Source organism: Solea solea, chromosome 9, assembly GCF_958295425.1.
Source record: "Solea solea chromosome 9, fSolSol10.1, whole genome shotgun sequence".
In the NCBI taxonomy this organism is placed as follows: domain Eukaryota; kingdom Metazoa; phylum Chordata; class Actinopteri; order Pleuronectiformes; family Soleidae; genus Solea; species Solea solea.
In genome coordinates, this window is record NC_081142.1 from 13,703,600 (window position 1) to 13,719,049 (window position 15,450).

At 41.7% G+C, this 15,450-nt stretch overlaps 2 protein-coding genes and 1 long non-coding RNA gene across 7 annotated transcripts in view; 2 read left to right on the forward strand and 1 right to left on the reverse strand.

The window, feature by feature from the left end:
* LOC131465966 (uncharacterized) overlaps nucleotides 1-15,183 on the reverse strand; it is a 26,614-nt gene extending 11,431 nt beyond the window's left edge. For 2 of the 4 annotated variants that reach the window (XR_009241358.1, XR_009241361.1), the window contains exons 1-9: nucleotides 9,657-9,895; nucleotides 7,982-9,305; nucleotides 7,666-7,847; nucleotides 4,058-5,440; nucleotides 3,816-3,970; nucleotides 3,529-3,612; nucleotides 1,514-2,590; nucleotides 740-810; nucleotides 323-428 (exon numbers count right to left, since the gene is read on the reverse strand). This is a non-coding gene — a long non-coding RNA (uncharacterized LOC131465966). Of the gene's footprint in view, nucleotides 1-322; nucleotides 429-739; nucleotides 811-1,513; nucleotides 2,591-3,528; nucleotides 3,613-3,815; nucleotides 3,971-4,057; nucleotides 5,441-7,665; nucleotides 7,848-7,981; nucleotides 9,306-9,656; nucleotides 9,896-14,873 lie in introns of those variants that run through there. The other 2 variants (XR_009241360.1, XR_009241359.1) reach the window with 2 other exon arrangements.
* LOC131465963 (WD repeat-containing protein 47-like) lies at nucleotides 331-9,895 on the forward strand. 2 transcript variants are annotated; one of them, XM_058638965.1, is made up of 15 exons: nucleotides 331-488; nucleotides 759-842; nucleotides 1,096-1,180; nucleotides 1,503-1,811; nucleotides 2,146-2,585; nucleotides 3,896-3,992; nucleotides 4,946-5,118; nucleotides 5,196-5,453; nucleotides 6,191-6,266; nucleotides 6,451-6,608; nucleotides 7,354-7,523; nucleotides 7,658-7,828; nucleotides 8,000-8,131; nucleotides 9,077-9,295; nucleotides 9,750-9,895. In XM_058638965.1, the coding sequence occupies exons 1-15, from the start codon at nucleotides 331-333 to the stop codon at nucleotides 9,890-9,892; spliced, it is 2,673 nt and encodes an 890-aa protein (XP_058494948.1). In that variant the 3' UTR covers nucleotides 9,893-9,895. The 2 variants fall into 2 exon arrangements, with proteins under 2 accessions (XP_058494948.1, XP_058494949.1); XM_058638966.1 differs by having other exon boundaries at nucleotides 7,357-7,523.
* Nucleotides 12,673-13,722, forward strand: lim2.2 (lens intrinsic membrane protein 2.2). The gene is made up of 4 exons (XM_058638974.1): nucleotides 12,673-12,856; nucleotides 12,977-13,117; nucleotides 13,322-13,456; nucleotides 13,539-13,722. The coding sequence occupies exons 1-4, from the start codon at nucleotides 12,679-12,681 to the stop codon at nucleotides 13,607-13,609; spliced, it is 525 nt and encodes a 174-aa protein (XP_058494957.1). The 5' UTR covers nucleotides 12,673-12,678; the 3' UTR covers nucleotides 13,610-13,722.
* Nucleotides 15,184-15,450: the final 267 nt, after the last annotated feature.

Sequence of the window (15,450 nt, forward strand, 5' to 3'; positions counted from 1 at the left end):
AAAGTGACACCGATCAGCGTTAAGCAGTTTGGACACATGTTGATACAGTACCTTGAAAAACTGTAATATAAGACTCTTTGCTATATTTTGAATATTTTGTGAGGTTAAACATGCTGTTAGACCGCCATTTTCCCACATGATCAGCTGTTTACGTTAAGCGTTCAAATGGCTGTCTTACAGCATGGTTAACTCCCTGTTTTCCCCATTCACGTCAGAAGAATTTGAAAACCACGTTCCAGTTCCAGTAGTTGATAATCAACATGCATGTCTATCACTTCCTTCTCTCCGTCTTCCCAGACAGATATAAGCTGCCACCACTCACCTGTAACCATGACAGCGGACGAGACGATCAACATCAAGGAGGCGGAGGTGATCAAGCTGATCCTGGATTTCCTCAACTCCAGGAAGCTGCACATCAGCATGCTAGCCTTAGAGAAGGAGGGCGGCGTCATTAATGGACTTTACTCTGATGACATGCTTTTTCTCAGGTACAACACAATAAATCACACGGCAGAAGAGAGACTTTTACATTTGTTTGGAACAAAGCCCAAGTACACGAGAAATGTTGGTCAGGATATGGATTCACTGACTTCTCAGTCTCCCAAGTCACTTTTCCACCATTAGGCTTTCTGCTGTTTCAGTAACTTATATACAGAATGTATATTGTTGTGACTGTGCAGAAGTTTGACTCACTAAAATAGTGCCACCGTGACTAGAACCTTGAACACCGATAACTGACCTTCTGCTGGTTTTAACAGGCAGCTGATTCTGGACGGCCAATGGGATGAAGTGATGCAGTTCATTCAACCTCTGGAAGGAATGGACACATTTGACAAGAAAAGGTGAGACAAATAACAAGGACATCTAAATCTTAATCATCTTTGCACAGGGAGTGTCTTTTTGACTTAATATTGAGACATTTCCTCAATGCTAGACCGGCACGATTTTACCATCTATCTTACAAGCCTTGTTTTGTCCCAGTCAACAAACACTCAACTCAGAAGAGTTTTACTACTCGCCTAAGAAAATAACATGCTTATTAAATTGCCAAACCCATTAAAGTGTATGTTTTAACACAGAAAACGGTGTTTCCAGGTTCCGCTACATCGTTCTGAAGCAGAAGTTTCTGGAAGCTCTCTGTGTAAACAATGCCATGTCTGCAGCCGAGGATCCTCAGAATGTATGTATACTGTACATGACTTTTAAAAACTAAAGTATGCATATCATTTCAGACTAGGCCCTAATCTTGGAAACCTAATACTGAAAAATGCCCCTTAAACAGCATTCTAATACAATATCTCTGCTCCAGTTTTTTTCTGATTAAACTGGAATGAAAACCACAGATGAATATTTGTTTAACTGTCTGTTAACCCTGGTTCAAAACAATCTTTCTTGGTTTGTTTGTTCCAGGACACTTCTTTCCACAAAAACAGACCTCAGTCAGGGGAAAAAAAGACATTAACACAACCATACAATGACAAATCATCTGTACTTTTTTACAGCTAGAGCTCACCATGCAGGAGGCGGTCAAGTGTCTCCACAACCTGGAGGACCTCTGCCCGTCTAAGGATGACTACAGCAAGTTGTGTCTTCTCCTCACCCTGCCTCGCCTCACCCACCACGCGGAGTTCAAAGACTGGAACCCAAGCACCGCGCGTGTCCACTGCTTTGAAGAAGCCTGCATTATGGTTGCCGAGTTCATTCCTGCGGACAGGAAGCTGAGTGAGGCAGGCTTCAGGGCGAGTGGGAATCGCCTCTTCCAACTGCTCATTAAAGGGATCCTTTATGAGTGCTGTGTCGAGTTTTGTCAGGTAATATGACTCTGAAAGCATTTTTCTACATGTTCTCATTTGAAGGTTTATAGAACTAGCAGGTGCCACTGCACCCTGAAATTCACTTATCATTCTAGAAAATTGAAACAGTTTGAGGTGGGAATGAGTTAATATGATATTCAGTATCAGTATTGGTCCAATACTGGTTAAAAAAAACAACCCATATACAATTAAAAAAACACCAAATGTCACACAAAGCCTAGTATGTGTCATGTCTGCACACAGACAAGTCCCAGACTGGAAATCGAACCCAGCACCTTCTTGCTGTGAGGCAACAGTGCTAACCACTGTGCCATTGTCTGTTTTTTCCTAGAGTAAAGCGACTGGAGAGGAAATCACAGAGGGGGAGGTGCTGCTCGGCGTGGATCTGCTCTGTGGGAACGGCTGTGATGAAGTGGATTTGTCGCTGCTCTCCTGGCTGCAGAACCTCACTCCAGGTGCCTTCTCCTGCGCCTTCCAGCAGCAGACCCTCAACATCCACGTGGACCGGCTGGTGAAGCCCAGCAAGGCGGGCCACGCCGACCTCCTGACTCCAATAATCAACCGCCTGTCTCCCTGCCCTGCCTCACCCTTTCGCCACAGGCCTCATTCAGCCGATACCTACATGTCCAGATCTCTCAATCCAGCTCTGGACGGCCTGTCCCACGGTCTGGCCGCACAGGACAAGAGAGGCATGGAGGCCAACGTGAAGTCTACTCTCAGTCGGAGCCTGGTGGAGAATAATGTGCATCAGCAAGACGATTCGCCTGAGAGGTAAGCTGGAGGAAAAGTGGGACATAACAAAACCTTATTTTACAAAGCGATTATTCACCTGTATGACTGTATTGTTATGTTGGCTATTATACCAAGCTTTATTTTTTTCTTTCAACAAGCTGTTTTTCTAAGCCTTATTTGCATCTGCAACCTAATGCAGTAAAGTCAGCGGTAGATCTCATTGTATAGCGTGAGCTGTAGCTCAATTAATCCCTTTAGCCCTAGTTTAACATGAGATGTATTGCCTCAGCCGTCATGTCCCACAGTGCTGCGCAAAGACATACTGTGCTGCAGCTGTAGGTGGATGGATACAGTGTAATCATGAACTACTACACTCCTGTGTACACCACTGGGACTCCTCATTCAAAATCTTACATAGAAGCTTTCTAAAAGGAAAAATATTCAATTGTTTCTTAATCACAACGTAGGTTTCTGTGGACATCTGTAACTCAAATGAAATTTTAACTGGACCTAAATTGTTAATAGAAATATTGTTTTTCATGGATGTCCAAGCTAAAATAGCATTTTTTTTTCCTTTTTAAGATGTATTTATTTTTTAGGAAACCTTTATTTAACTTGGAAAAAAATCAAGTGAAATTATGACTTGGGAGACCTGGCAAAGACGGACTGCAGCACAAATAAAACACTATGATACAAACTGAATTCCTCAAATAAACATTTTGCATAACACGCTCATCCAATCCAATCCAACTTGTATTTGTAAAGCACTTTAAAACAACCCCAGTGGACCAAAGTGCTGTACAAAATAATAAATAAAAGACATAAAAACTCACACAAGGTAATAAAATAGCTAATTTATGTCTACAAAAAAACCCTAACTAAAATTAAATAACATAAAACATGGATAAAAGTAACAGCCATACAATAAAACACAATAAAAACAAATATAATAAATAAAAACAAAATAAAACGGTCAACCCACCTTTTGAGTTTAACTCGCAGTGATGAGTCAGAGCTTTACAGTTTAGTAATGTCTTCCCTCTCTTTCTCATCCGTTTCTCGGCCACTGAAAAAAAGAAAACCATCACATCTATTAACTTCATCAAGAAACCCATAAACCACATAAAGGCCTTGTCTCTTTTATTTTATCTCTTGCAAGCAGGGAATTAGCAGCTACACTATTAAAAAGCTGGTGTGAGAATTTATTATTCAGAACTAGTTTCCAGACTCTCTCTGGCTCCACCTGCAGGACCCAATGAATAAACTCACAGTAAACCCATGCTTTTGTTTTACAGTTTCCTTCTCTTTAAATCCATTGCATTCATATAAATGGTTGTGAATTGACACAGGAAGCAGCCACAAAGACTGGATGGTCCCAACATCACACGCACACCCCTGACTCCTGGAAAAGATGGTGGGCCGCCCTGCAGCACAGAAACAAACGAGGTAAGAAAAAGGTTTGGAACAGTGGTTTACATAGACTTTTCATATATGGAGTGAATCAAACTCACCGTTTTGAGTTTGTTTTTCCTCCATAGTCTTCAATTTAGGAGAATTGAAATGCATATACCCCTGAGCCCTCTTCAACCACATTTCATATATCCTTCCCCAGTTGTCTATCACACCTGTCAAGTGGACACTGGGGTACTTCTGATGACCCTGTCCCAATAGTGGAGGTCATGGACAGAGAAGGCTCATAATATGATTTGATTTGGTGCTACCTCCATGATTGCTCATCTTTATGCAGCCCAGGTCCTATCGAGAGGAGAATTCACTTGAGAATGGATTACTGTGCGTGTGTGTGTTCTTGATTTTGTTGCCTCTTTATGACATTTTGTAACATAAACATTGACCTTGTCAGGATCAATAGTCCTCAAAAGAACAAAACCTGATCCTAATGAGACAGAACCTCATTTCTAAGGAACCGGTTAAGTTCAGGGCTAAGATTTGAGTTGGGGTTAGGTTAAAGTTAGGAAAAATTGTATTTGTGGCTTTGAGAGGACGAAAAATCCTATAAACCATAAAATAAATGACTTTTTCAGGGTTAAGACCTGGTTTTAGGGTCAGGGTTAGAATTGGGTTTAGGCTAGAGTTAGGCATTTAGTTGTGATGGTTAAGGTAAGGGGGTAGGGAATGCATCATGTCTATGAGGGTCCTCACTATGAATGAAAACCTGTGCGTGCGTGCGACTAACAGCAGTGACTCCTGGGAGAGAGTTTGTCTGTTATAATATGTGTATGAATGTAGCATTGAGTACTGCCAAGCTTTAAAGCAGAGAATACTGAGAGGTCAAATAAATCCTGTAAATACTGTCAAATTCTTGCTCTACATAATATTGTTTTTACGTCAGTGTCTCTTTGCCTCTTGTTTGTTTGTTGTCTTTATGTGTATTTGTACAGCCTGGTGACTCCACTGAGCACATACAGGAGTTTTACAGGCAGCGCCTCCGTGTGCAGCAACATCTGGAACAGAAGCAGCAGCAGAGGCAGCTTTACCAGCAGATGCTGCTGGAGGGAGGAGTGAAGCCACAAGATGGAGCCAAACACAACCTCACAGAGACCTTTCTCAGCAGGTGAGGAAGCCAGAGTGAAGATTTCAGTGATTAAGTGGATATAATTTAACCTCAGGGCCCCCTTTTTTTTGGTCTAGGTCCATTCAGAAGTTGGAGGAGATGAATGTGGGTATTGACCACAGAGGAGACGAGGTGATGACACATCTGGGCCAGCAGTGTAACGGACTGGCAGGAAACGACAGTGTCTCTAGTCCTCAGACGACCAACACTGGCCATACTCCAGACACCGGGCTGCAGAGGGACAAGCATGGTGGTGTGAGCAGCAGCACTCCATTAAGGACCGGCAGCCACGACTTGCCTTCCCTCAGCGAGTCTCCAGTTCCTGTCAGTCACAGGTAACAAGTCTGTTTATCAGCTACTATTATTATTATTGTTCGATTATTATTATTATTATTATTATTATTATTATTAATAAAGGCCAGTATAATTAGGACTAGTCATGCTTACAGAGGTACAGAGGACACTTGGTAAAGTAGCAGGATTGGAACCCGGGGTGATATTCTGCTGCTGTAGCTTATCTGCTTCAAGACTCCACATGTTGTGTGTTTCCTTTCATTTCAAATCAGTCTGGCCTTTCTCAAATGACCTCTGGCAGCGACATGGCATTTTCACCCAGAGAACTGCTGCTGACTGGATTTTTTCTGTTTATCTGACCATTCTCTTTAAACCCTAGAGATGGTTGTGTGTGAAAATGCTGGTCGATCAGCAGTTTCTGAACCACTTAGACCAGCATGCCTGGCACCAAAGTCAATAAAATGAAATGTTCTCTTCATTCTGATGCCTGGTTTGAATTTCAGCAGTGTTGCATTAACCACACCTACATGCCTCCATGCCTTCATGCATTGACTTGCTGCCCTGTAATTGGCTGATTATATATTTGCATTAACAAAGTTGCAGTTGTGCCAGTGTACCTAATACAGTGGCAATGAGTGTATAAAGGTTTCTCTATTGACATAAAATAGGCATTTTACTCTGAACCATCTCTGATTGAAATGCCATGTGCCACGTTGTCAGATGTTGGTTAATTAATTCATCTCTTCATGTTCGTGTGGGCGTGTGCTGTGAACATCAGTGCCGAGAGGATCAGAGCATCGTGTCCCACGCCGCAAGACGATTCAGGCTGCACTACGACACGCAGCCCACAAGAGGTACAACAAACCATCGACTAAACACCCTAGTTAAGATGTCAGTCTGTGTCTGTTTTACTTTTTAATGTTTCTATACTGCTTAACGTTCCACGTGACGACTAGTGTAGTAAATCCTAGAATATTTTACTACATGAACATGAGTGAAGATGACGTGGCGAATGTTGTCTGATCTTCACCCATATAGCTGGGGAAATCCAAAACACAGTATTTTAAAGTGAGCCAGCTCGAGGACACACAGGCAGTGCGTGCAGTGGCCTTCCACCCTTCAGGAGCTCTCTATGCTGTCGGCTCCAATTCAAAAACCCTGAGAGTCTGCGCCTACCCAGAGACCCTGCCTACCAGGTATAGTACGTGCAACACATTCTGTACGTATAGAAAAATGACGTACTCTACATAGAGTTTCAAAGCAAAGCACAATTGTTACTCATTTACTGGTATTAGAGTGGTATTCCTCACCTTGCAGACCTCGAAAATTAAGTTTTAGGGTTTAAATTTGTACTGGAATCACAGATAATGATGTCGACACAAGTATTAAGAGAATATAAGCTAGGGATGGGACGATACCACATTTCTGCGTCTGATACCGATATCACAAACTCAGGAATCTACCGATCCTGATATCATTCCGAAACAGTAATTTTAGACCTATAACTAACTATAAAGCTGTTAACAACACATTTGTGCGGAGTCATTTCGAAGATATAATATACAACTGTGTAACAAATATTGTTCTCCCAATACGAAGAAATACACAGCCCAAACATGACTCAGCTAAAATGCTTTTGCTGATTCCCATCCCTGATATAAGCTTTTTGTAATTTCTTTTGATCCTCACCAGGTTTGTGTAATGCCAGTTATATTTATATTAATTTTTCATAAGTGCAGTAAAACATTAAAACCTAAATCAAATCAATATTTGGTGTGACCACACTTTGGATTTAAAACACCACTTCTCAGTGTGACCAAACAATGTTGACTATCGAGTAAGAAAAAAGTGTTCAGTCTCCAATTTCCTTCACAAACATGAAAGACTTTCCTTCCCTCAGTCATAAATCCATTTGTATTTGTATTTTCTTCCTTCCTCTAGTAGCTCCGGTACAGTTAAGCAGCCAGTTGTGCGCTTCCGGCGAAACAAACACCACAAGGGCTCAATCTACTGTGTAGCCTGGAGCCACTGTGGACAACTGCTGGCCACTGGCTCCAATGATAAATATGTCAAAGTCCTGCCTTTCAATGCAGACAGCTGCAATGCCACAGGTAACATTTTAACGCGTTTGAGTTGTGCTCCTTAAAAAACACACAAGTTAAAGCAGAATAATTTATGAAAGACTTTCATCTCTCTAAATGTTGAATTTGGTTCTAATTTCTGTGTTTCTGTGATTGTGATTCAGGCCCAGACCTGGAGTTCAGCATGCACGATGGCACCATCAGAGACCTGGCCTTCTTGGAGGGTCCCGAGAGTGGAGGATCCATTCTGATCAGCGCTGGTGCGGGAGACTGCAACATCTACACAACCGACTGTCAGAGAGGACAAGGCCTTCACGCACTGAGCGGACACACTGGTATGTAGAAGAAACAGACCTGAGGGAACACAGTCATCAGTTTACAATATGTACACAGCTGTAAACCCCGTCCGAGTTTAATCTTCCAGCATAAAAGTGTTATGCAAACGGGGTATTTAAAATGTAAAGATATGCCATGTATGCAAAACGTACTCATATTTGTTGGAACAGGCCACGTTCTGACTCTGTACACATGGGGAGGGTGGATGATCGCCTCCGGCTCGCAGGACAAGACGGTTCGTTTCTGGGACCTTCGGGTGCCCAGCTGTGTGCGGGTGGTAGGCACAACTCTGCACGGCTCAGGTGAGTCATGTCATGGCTCTCATCGCGTACCGCTACAACTTCACTGTATATTATTTATAGTATTTTCCTGTAGATTTCTCCTCAGCTGGAGATGTTTGGGTCAGAGGGGCTAGACCCTCGCACAGTTACTTGCTGTGAATTATTTAGAGCTTTTTCCTGGTCGGGAGAAGCTCTGAAAGCAACTTGACATTTACATTCTCAAATACAGCTCCTTTGAACATTTTCAGACAAATAGTTCTGAAGAAGAAAAATCACCTTTTCCTTATTAATCATAGTAGAAATGTCTTCTTTCTATAAATATTTTTTGAATACATAATACACATTTTGGTGGACAGTAGTAAGAAAAATGCAGTCTTCTTTCCCCATTCAGAAATATTCAGATAAGAAGAAAGTAAAACCGTTTTAAAGGTCCACTGCATAACATGTAGGTGGGCTTTATTGGCAGAAAATGTATATAATGTATTATTGCTTTAAAATTAGGCAAGAGCTTTGCTTGACAGAGGTAGCAATTTTGAGATGACTTGCTTCAGCCTGAATCAACATGCATGTTGCATTTTGAAGCAGAAGCTTCTATGCAAATGAAGATGCATAAACAAAAAAAAGAGGGAGGAGAAGGATGGTGTATACAGTCTTTCTGGTATACGAAGGCCTCTGTTGTTAGTTCCCTGATATGCTTGGGAAAGAGAGAGGTAAACGGAGGAATCCTTTACAGTCTGCAGTCTCACCACTAGATGTCAGTAATTCTTATTATACAGTGGACCTTTAAAAAAGGATTTTTAATGTATCCGGATCGATGTTTAATGATCTGCACCTACATTTTTGTTTGTTCGATTGTTTTGTTTGTATTTAAATCTACACGTGGCTCTTCACTGAGGCAAACTAGACGTCCCAAGTGGCACCAAATCACAGCAAAGGTGTCCCGTGTTTTCACACCGTCTCACGCAGGCAGTGCAGTTGCTTCAGTAGCAGTGGATCCCAGTGGCCGCCTGCTTGCCACCGGTCAGGAGGACAGTACCTGTTTGTTGTACGACATAAGAGGAGGACGCATAGTGCAGACGTACCGTCCCCACAGCAGCGACATACGCTCCGTGCGATTCTCGCCAGGAGCCCATCATCTTCTGACCGGCTCGTATGACAACAAAATAATCATCAGTGACCTGCAAGGTAGCAGCAACTGCAACACACACAAACAGAGCACAATAATGATTGAATTTAATTTCTACACTTACAGTTCAGTAGGGTTGGATATTGTTTAAAACATTTTGACATGTTATCAGTATCGATATCTGGACTTCAATTCCAATTGCTGAGCGTTATTTTTTATTTAATTAATTGAAATATTACACGACACATAATTCTTTAGTTTTAGCTGGCAGTCAAACACAGAGCAACTTTCTGCTCTCATATTTATTTTCTGTGTTATAGATGTACTTTCATTCATCAAACAATGATGAATGACAAGGTACCCAAATTGATATCTTTCAATATGAGGCGATACAGGGGAAATACGATATTCAGTCAATACCTCAGAAGTATTGACTACCCAGTGTTGCCAGTGGGTATTGATTGCACTGTACGCTGTCCCCTTGTTACTTATTTTTCCTTTCTCTGACCCCAGGTGATCTAACAAAGCCCCTCCCTCAGACAGTGGCAGGGGAACACTGGGACAAGGTGATCCAGTGCAGGTGGCACCCCCATGATGGGACCTTCCTTTCCTCATCTGCAGATAAAACTGTCGTCCTCTGGGCTACAGGTTCCTAAAAGTCCAGGAGAGAAACACTGGTTAGAAGCAGCAGCAGCAGCAAGCACAACAGTGTTCACAAACAACCCAGTGTGGGATCACTTACCGTTGTGAGGTGTGTTTGTGTGTGTTCAATCAGTTTATTCATATATATATTAGGATCTATGTATGTGGCTCAGTTTAAAGGTGTGTGTAAGGTGTGCATACTGTATATATGTATGTGTGTACATGTGTGTGTGTCTGTGTGAACATTACCAGAAGCATGAGCCATGACATTAAGTCACTTCACAAACATTAGTCTGTACTTTCCACTGAAGTACTAAAATATTAACTGCGTACGTGTATAGAATGCTGGATGACATGTTTGTTTACACCACCGTGGTGGGAGGCAAAGCTTCTGCTCAAATAAACGGCGCCAGTGTCAAGCCATCAGAGTTCACTGTGCACTTTAAATCCACATAGATAGAGCAATATATCGTTGAACTTGACAAACTGAATATATGCAATGCTTACAATATCCCTTGGAGCTCTTCACGAGTATGGAAACAATCAGAGAGGACATTACAAACCTGCAGTATTCTGATATATTTGATAAATTCCTTCACCAAAACCATGTAAAAGAACCAAAAATTGGGTTAAAAGTTGGATAACATTGGATTCCGTTCCTGATGCAATGATATGATCACTACACACATGGAATCTGTTGCCTGCAGGTTCTCATCACTCATCACTCTTCTCTGCTTGCTTAGAGTGTGTTTTATGGTGTTGACGTGTTGGATGATGGGACTGTGTGACGTCAGCTACAGGAGCTCTATACACAAACGTGTGTGTGTGTGTGTGTGTGTGTGTTTAATACCTTCCTGCTTTTAGCTTTGTAAGTAGTACATAAAGATGAAATGGCAAAGATGTATTTAGGATTTAGAGACGACTGAAAATGCCTGTATTCAAAAGGGCATGAGTACATTCACTGTAAGCACACTTTCAATTAAGTTAGTCTATTTTCAAAAAATGTCAACTCTCTCTCTCTCTCATGTAATTCAGTCATTGTCACAGCTCACCTCAGAGGTAACAGTGACCTGGACTGACACAAGCCACTTCGGTTATGCACATCATAATGTGCCTTTTTTTGTAACATTTATAGACAGAGCTTGAATTGTTCATTTATTTGCTGCTTTATCTTAATCACATGCCTTTAATGTATACATTTTTGCAATGGCACTGTCTTGCAGGAAATGATCAGCCACTAGGCACCTGTTTAAAAGTGTTTTCCCTCCATTTTTTTATTGTAAAATTTGGAGGATGCTTTATACAAAGGTTGAAAATATAGCATGTTCAGGTTTGACATTTCTGTAGTGAACAAAAGAATATTATAAGTGTCGCAACCACAGCCAATACAAAATAAAAAGTATAAATGGTTAAAGTTGCTATAGACAGTGGTTATGATGCACTTTAAATGTAGAAATGCTGCTAGACTAGACTGCACAGAGTGAAAAGACAAATCCAGTCCCATCACAGACTTTAACCCATCACCTACTCAGAAACCTCATGCATGTGAGAGGAGATGGGATGGTCACAAGTCTTTAAGTCACAAACGTGAATGTGTAATGATTGCATAGTGGTCACTGAATTTCACACTGTTAAAAATAATAAAATATGTTCTTGCTTTTTAATAAAATAAAGGTATTTTGAAGTTAGACTTTGCATCCATGTCTCTGTCATTTAGAGTTGTTTTGCCAGGTAGAAATGGTTGCATTTGGCTTTTATATAAAAGTATGTTATACCGCTTGGTGCACAGAGGTGGGATGCATAATGCTTGCTTTCTGCTGACTTAATTAAGCTGTTTTTGAAAAAGCTACTGAAGAAAGAAAAAGAATAAGAAAGCACCAGGCGAGAGAGAAGATGACCCAAGAGTTTAGAGAGATCGAGAGATGATGGCAGTTGGGGTTGGGTAGGTTAGGGTGTGGGGTGGCCCACAGAAGCAAAGGATTTACCATCTCTCACATGATGCCCTCGATCATTCGCTCTTTTGTGAAGTGCACAATGAGAGCGAGGGGTTCGGGGCTTAAAAAGGATGTGCACATTGTTAACAGCCAGCTACACTGGAGAGACACCAGCCAACCCAGAGGTATCAGGAAAATGAGACACAGGACCTGTATTTACTGCACTGCCAGGATAATACTTTTTTTTCTTAAAAATCAACTGTTTTTTGGGACAAGTACTACTGAGGCAAAGTGGAGATATGTCTGTTGTTTTGCTGGGGAAATTATCCACGCAGCTAATAAACCAGACCTGAGACTTAGATGTTCATGTTGCTAGACAAAATATCAGCAATGTTGTCATGACAATGTCGGTCTAAGTTGAATGCGCTTATATAATATGGGGGTTATGATGATCTGCAGGGAGAAAAACAGGAGTAGAAATGAATGTATGACTTCACTTTGGCTTGCTGGCTGGTTGACAGAGTGACAGTGCTGACTGTTCAGTTGTTCAGAAGTAGAAGATTAGTTTGTGGTTCACGCAGGGGAATTAGTGGTGAACAATGGCACTGAACTGCCAGTTAGGCAAGCCATTGTCACACAGGCAAATAAAAAGCAATTCTTTTTTTGTGTATAAGAATAAAAAGTCTTTAAAACAGGTTGGGGATTTAGAGTTGAAAATGTACACTGCTAACTTCATTCAGTAAATTGTAGTAAACTGTTCAGAGCAACTGTGTCAGTGAATTGTGTACGTTTTCTCTCTCTGTCTTCTTTTCTCTGAACTGTTTCTGGACATTCAGGAGGACATCGTTTCCCCTGGCTTCTCCACCATGCTGTATACTTTAGCAGGAGGAGGCACACTCTGCGGTGTCGCCACCCTTGTACTTCTCATTGTTTCTACGGCAACAGATTTTTGGATGCAGTATCGTTACTCTGGGAGCTCAGCCAATCAGGGGCTTTGGAGATTCTGCATTAACCACAAATGCCATGCCCACACCGTAACTGTAGGTGAGTGTTCCAGAGGCAGGGAAAAGCTGCCAAGTGACCAACACAGTGTTATTCTATGAATCATAACAGCACAATCATTTATAGTTATAAAATGTAGAATCCTTGCCTCTCTATGTGCAGCTTTCTGGGATGCCACACGGGCCTTCATGTTGCTGTCAGTGCTGAGCTGTTTGGCAGGTGTTGTGCTGGGCCTCAGCATCTTCACCAACGGCACCAAGAGCAGGAGGGTGCGCACAGGCGGCATCGCCCTGGTGCTGTCAGGTAACGCACAGAATGTCAGGGCAACCTGGTGGTTTGACTCTGTAGTAAACCCATCAGGTATTAACATAAAGTCAGTTCTAATAGTATTTGCAATTTGCTCTATAGATTTCAAATTTAGATTTTAATTATTTAGTGTTGACCTCAGAGCTTCTTTTTTCTATCCTCACTCAGTGGAGATTTTACCATGTTAATATCTGTTCTCAGGTTTTCTTGCTCTGCTAGCTTTGGCAATTTACACCGGCGTAACTGTCACTTTCTTTGGCAAACGCTTCATGGACTGGCGCTTTTCCTGGTCCTACATCATTGGTTGGGTGGCCATCATACTGGCTTTTACAGCAGGTATTTATTGTAAACTCCAGCATCATGTGACTACACACTGGCAACTTTATGAAACTAAAAATCTTGCTCCATTTTCTTTCAGGTGTGTTACAGCTGTGTGCTTACCAAAGAAGCACTGCAGAACCTGCTCCTGCAAATAATGCTGACATCTGAACAGAATGAACACACGTATTACCTGTTGCCAGGGACATTGTAGTTGGTGTTAAGCACCGAGAATGAAATAAAGTGAAATCATAAACTTCTGTGTGGTTTCAATGCAAAACAGACTGACTGATTCACTAGTATTCCTTAAATAACGTTTAGAAAGCACCTTTAATGCATTTGGTTAATGGCAGATCAGATCAGGTAACTCCATATATCAGCCAAGGTGGAGATTCTCAAGGCTAGTTTACACTCTAGTTTATCACTAGAATTCATTCATTCATCTTCTACTGCTTTATCCTTCACACGAGGGTCACGAGGGGGTACACCCTGAAGTTTGCCAGTCCATCACAGGAACAAACCACATAGTAGGTGTGAGAGTGGATGGTTTTTTTGTCTGTCAATTTAGAGTGTCCACTTTGCCTTATCCCCAAATCTGCACGTTTTTGGACTGTGGGAGGAAAACCAGAGAGAAAAACCCACACACACGGGGGAACATACCAACTCCGTGCAGAAAGGCCCTTGTTCCTACGCACAAAGGCTAGAGTGCTAACCACTACACCAACCAAATGGCCCACCACTAGACATTACAACCCTAAAACCTAATCATTTGTTATGCCACTGGTGGCCATAGAGCTCTGCTAGGTGACGTCAAACAACCAAGGTAATACCTCTGACACGCCCTCTGGCAGGAAGTGGTTCATATGGCAAGCAGTTTTAACATTTAATCAGTAGACATTGTCGATTATCACTAGTAAGTTGAAGTTCATGACTAATTCAAGTTAAAAATATATTTAATCATCCTCAATTGAAAATATCCACATTGTCCTTTTTTAGATACCTAGAATTAAGTTTTCATAAATTCATTTGTAGATATCTCGAAAAACTGTAGTTTTGACAAGTAAGGATGACGTCACAGTCAGGCACAGGCAGACTGTCAGAAAACGTGTCACTTCGCAGTATGTTTTCACCATAAAAGTGAACATTGTCGATCGTTATTGTGCCCTAGGATGCCAGAACAGTCTGAGACAGGCTAACAGGCTATCGGGGGGACATTTCAACCGGATCCCCACAGACCAGGTAGAGGTGAATCACTGATATGAAACGTACTTTCAGCAAAATGGAGCGATAGAAACAAACACAAGCAAATCATGTTGCAGTAAATAATGGACTCACCGTAACTGACACACACGTCTGCACAGCAACATTAACACAGCAACTATTTACATTACACTGCCCGTTGCTAATGCTAATGTTATGCTAACGTCACACTTACCCTTCCAGTGACAGCAACGCTATCTTTAACCGGTAGACTCCAGAGTTGAAGGTTTGTCACAAAACCAGATTATGTACATTTGTACCCCCTCATGTAAACTTTCAGTGACTCTCTGGACTAAGATTGAGTGAAATTAATCGGGAAGTTCTGGCCTTGTCTAAACTCATAAAAAGGTACGCCGGGGGCATTATAAGGGTGAGATATATTCAGTCTGTCAAGTTTTGCGATACACCAATCGATATCCGTAGATTTAAAGTGCGCAGTGAACTCTTAAACAAATTTAATCCAGCAACGGTCCCGTTCATTTTAGCCGCGTTTGAGGCTGCCAACATGGCGGCCCATAGAAACCGAATCACGTGACATCCGCTATACGGGAAAAAAATATTAAATGCAATTGTAAGTGTTCTACATTAGCTTACACTGATTTTTCTTTAACAAAAAACTAATATTCCTCCGAAATGTTACTTGATAAGTGCTTGAATGTGGCAGCTGTGATGACTAATGTCCACTCCAAATCACGTGAAGTCTTCACTGTTTATGTCCACTAGATGGCGGCCTTTAGTCTCGTGTGGGAGGC

Excerpts from the sequence above, each read along its gene's own strand:
- LOC131465963 (XM_058638965.1), top strand. The coding sequence starts at position 331 with ATGACAGCGGACGAGACGATCAACATCAAGGAGGCGGAGGTGATCAAG. Across the intron at positions 6,267-6,450 it reads CGACACGCAGCCCACAAGAG|CTGGGGAAATCCAAAACACA; the intron begins GTACAACAAACC and ends TCACCCATATAG. Across the intron at positions 7,524-7,657 it reads AGACAGCTGCAATGCCACAG|GCCCAGACCTGGAGTTCAGC; the intron begins GTAACATTTTAA and ends ATTGTGATTCAG.
- lim2.2 (XM_058638974.1), top strand. The coding sequence starts at position 12,679 with ATGCTGTATACTTTAGCAGGAGGAGGCACACTCTGCGGTGTCGCCACC. Across the intron at positions 12,857-12,976 it reads TGCCCACACCGTAACTGTAG|CTTTCTGGGATGCCACACGG; the intron begins GTGAGTGTTCCA and ends CTCTATGTGCAG. Across the intron at positions 13,118-13,321 it reads CATCGCCCTGGTGCTGTCAG|GTTTTCTTGCTCTGCTAGCT; the intron begins GTAACGCACAGA and ends ATCTGTTCTCAG.